The sequence below is a fragment of the Nannospalax galili genome, unplaced genomic scaffold (genome assembly GCF_000622305.1).
Source record: "Nannospalax galili isolate Female #2095 unplaced genomic scaffold, S.galili_v1.0 scaffold923, whole genome shotgun sequence".
Taxonomy (NCBI): Eukaryota; Metazoa; Chordata; class Mammalia; order Rodentia; family Spalacidae; genus Nannospalax; species Nannospalax galili.
In genome coordinates this window covers 1,428,249-1,431,091 of record NW_008349753.1, presented here as the reverse complement: position 1 = coordinate 1,431,091, position 2,843 = coordinate 1,428,249, and the positions used below count along the sequence as shown (strand labels likewise).

Genomic DNA, 2,843 nt, shown 5'->3' with positions numbered 1-2,843 from the left:
TGTCTCAAATGAAAAAGAAGGAAGGGAGCTAGAGAAATGGTCAGTGCTTAAAGGCCCTTATTATTCTTTCGAAGGACCATGGTTCAGTTCCCAGCACCCACAAAGCGGCAAACAACCACCTGTAACTCCAGGGTATCCAACACCCTCTTCTGACTTCCGAGTCATTGCACGACATGGGTACAGGCAATACACTCATACACGTAAAATAAAAATAATAAAGAAAATTTTTTTTTTTTAAATTTAAGAAAACTAGATTCCATTCCAGTTCCACCTTCCAAAGAAGCACCCAGGCCAGAGGATGTGGCCAGGCAGTTCCTGAGAGTCTCAGAGCTAAGAGCCCAGTGTTCCAGGACCAGCAATCCACTGCAGAGCCCAGGAACTGGGGCTTCCCCTGATAAATCAGGAAAAGCTCAGCTGTGTGCAGGAAACGCTGCTCTCTGGTTATCTGCACCTGCGGGTGGTGTGACCACATAGGTGTCTGCTTGGACACACAGACTAACTCCTTGATTATTTACTCCTTGATTTATTTACAAAGAAGGCTATGAACTTTGCAGACCAGCTCCAGTCTATTGCAGAAGTTCCTAAGTGAGGCTCCAGGTCTCTCTCTCTCTCTCTCTCTCTCTCTCTCTCTCTCTCGAAAAATATGATGGAGAAGAGAGGAAGCCTCATGAGTTCATCATGTTTGAACATAAGATTAAGGAAACACACCTTGTTTTACTGTTTCTCTCTCTCTCTCTCTCTCTCTCTCCCTTCCTCCCTCTCCCCCTCTCCCTCTCCCTCCCTCCCTCCCTCCCTGTTAGGGTCTTGCTATATAGCCCTAGTATTTACTCTGTAGTCTAAGCAGGCCTCGAATTTGAACTGGAAGTAGTCCTCCTGTCCCAGCCTCCTTCCCGGGCCTCCCTTAGATCCTTCCTGCCTTTTACCTTGGATCCCTCTTCCCAGCCTTTCCTGGGCGCCAGCGCCGGACCCTGGTCCTCAGGACGCAGGGAGGGTCCGCAGCCCATTGCTTGCCTCGCTCCTCCTCCCAGGCAGCGCCCAGGGAGCTTCCTGAGCCGGTGGGTCCAGCTTCCCGGCCCCGCGCTCCCTCCTCTCGCACCTCCAGGCTGGGCAGGAGGCTCTAGACATCTGGGCAGTTGCTGGGAACTGTTGCCACAATAAACCGCGTCACGTGGACCTGGGACCTGAGCGACGAAGGGACTTGGGTAAGGGAAAATGAAAAGATTTGGAGACGCGATCCACATCTCAACTAGGATGCTAATTGCAGATCTGTCCAAGGGTGAGTGAAGGGTCGGCAGGCCGAGTCTACGCATCCCGCCCGACGCCCTTCTTTGTCACGGCAAAGACTGCAGGGACCGTGGGACACGCCCTCACTCTGGCTACTTGGTTCAGGCTTTAGAGTTGTCAGACCCCGAGGCATCTCGTGGAAGGCGACTCACACCGCCAGGCCTTGCAGAGTCCTCTGAGTACAGACATACAACCAGAAGGCCAAGTCACAGGGCACGACCTCAGGAAAGATGGTCACACCAGAAACAAACCCACTCCGCGAAGAAAATCACACAGGACCACAGAAAGCTCGGCAGCTGCCAGCAGGTCTTGCAAATCGTTTTTTTTTTAAGTTGTTATCCTGCGAGGAAAGGGGAGAGTATGCATATATTTTTGCAGAGAATTAAACAATGGTGCAATTCCTCAAGAAAAGCAGACAAGGACTTCTCAGAAGAGGAACAAGTCAGTCCTTCCGAAATCTGTCTCTTTTCATCCTACTTTCTACTAGAAGTAGAGTTCAAAGGGTCTTTGAGATGTCCTGACCCTGCAATTCCAGGCTGCAAATGTAGGCTCAGAGAAGATGAGCTACTCTCCCGACTCTCCGGAAGATAATCTCCAGGGAGCAGCTTATTAAAAGAAGCTGTAAAGAGGACCCAGGGGGGGCCCTGCCCAGTCCCTGCATGACTCCAAACAACAGGAAAATACAACTTAGGCTTCTTGGAAATGCAAAACTACCGCAGTTTTTCCAAGGAGTTCAGTGGCCAGCTTTATTCTCAGTAGCTGGTTATTTACAAGATGAGCTACTCTCCCGACTCTCCGGAAGATAATCTCCAGGGAGCAGCTTATTAAAAGAAGCTGTAAAGAGGACCCAGGGGGGGCCCTGCCCAGTCCCTGCATGACTCCAAACAACAGGAAAATACAACTTAGGCTTCTTGGAAATGCAAAACTACCGCAGTTTTTCCAAGGAGTTCAGTGGCCAGCTTTATTCTCAGTAGCTGGTTATTTACTTTATAGTATTTATTTATTTATTTATTTATTTATTTATTTATTTATTTATTTATTTATTTGTTCCTTGGCCATGATCTTTGTAATGGTCCTGTTGAGGGATCACTTCTGAACCTCATTCCTGTGTGGGTCTAGTTGGGAAATCCGGGGTCCTCATTCTGGTGAAAGTCCAGCTGAGCTGACCTCTCCTCCACTGACATCCATACAGGGGGTCTGACAGGGCACCCTTAGCCTTGATCCTGAAGGGCAGTCAAAGTCATCATCACCACCACAGCCCCCTGGGGGGAACATTTCCGGCTAGCTCTGGGACTGAAGATTCTGATCCACTCATTCTTTGGGCTCAATCCAGGCAGCTGGTACCCCCCCATCTTGGCAGAGTAAACCTGCTGTTACTATTACTGTCTGCTGAAGTTCCTCTCTGCCCACTGGCAGGGTCCACTGCCTCCTACACAGCCAGTCTGAATTCCAACACCCTACATACCTGGCTGGGATACAGGCTATGAAGTGGGCAGGGATGGCCTGACTGGGGTTAGGGAGGTTAGGGAAGGCCTTGACATTTGAAGACAGGCTCCCAC

At 49.9% G+C, this 2,843-nt stretch overlaps 1 protein-coding gene across 1 annotated transcript in view; it reads right to left on the bottom strand.

The window, feature by feature from the left end:
* Stmnd1 (stathmin domain containing 1) overlaps positions 1–1,108 on the bottom strand; it is a 49,172-nt gene extending 48,064 nt beyond the window's left edge. Inside the window, exon 1 of the mRNA XM_008847059.3 lies at positions 924–1,108. Coding sequence (XP_008845281.1) covers positions 924–1,004 — 81 coding nt within the window. The 5' untranslated portion in view covers positions 1,005–1,108. The remainder of the gene's footprint in view (positions 1–923) is intronic.
* Positions 1,109–2,843: the final 1,735 nt, after the last annotated feature.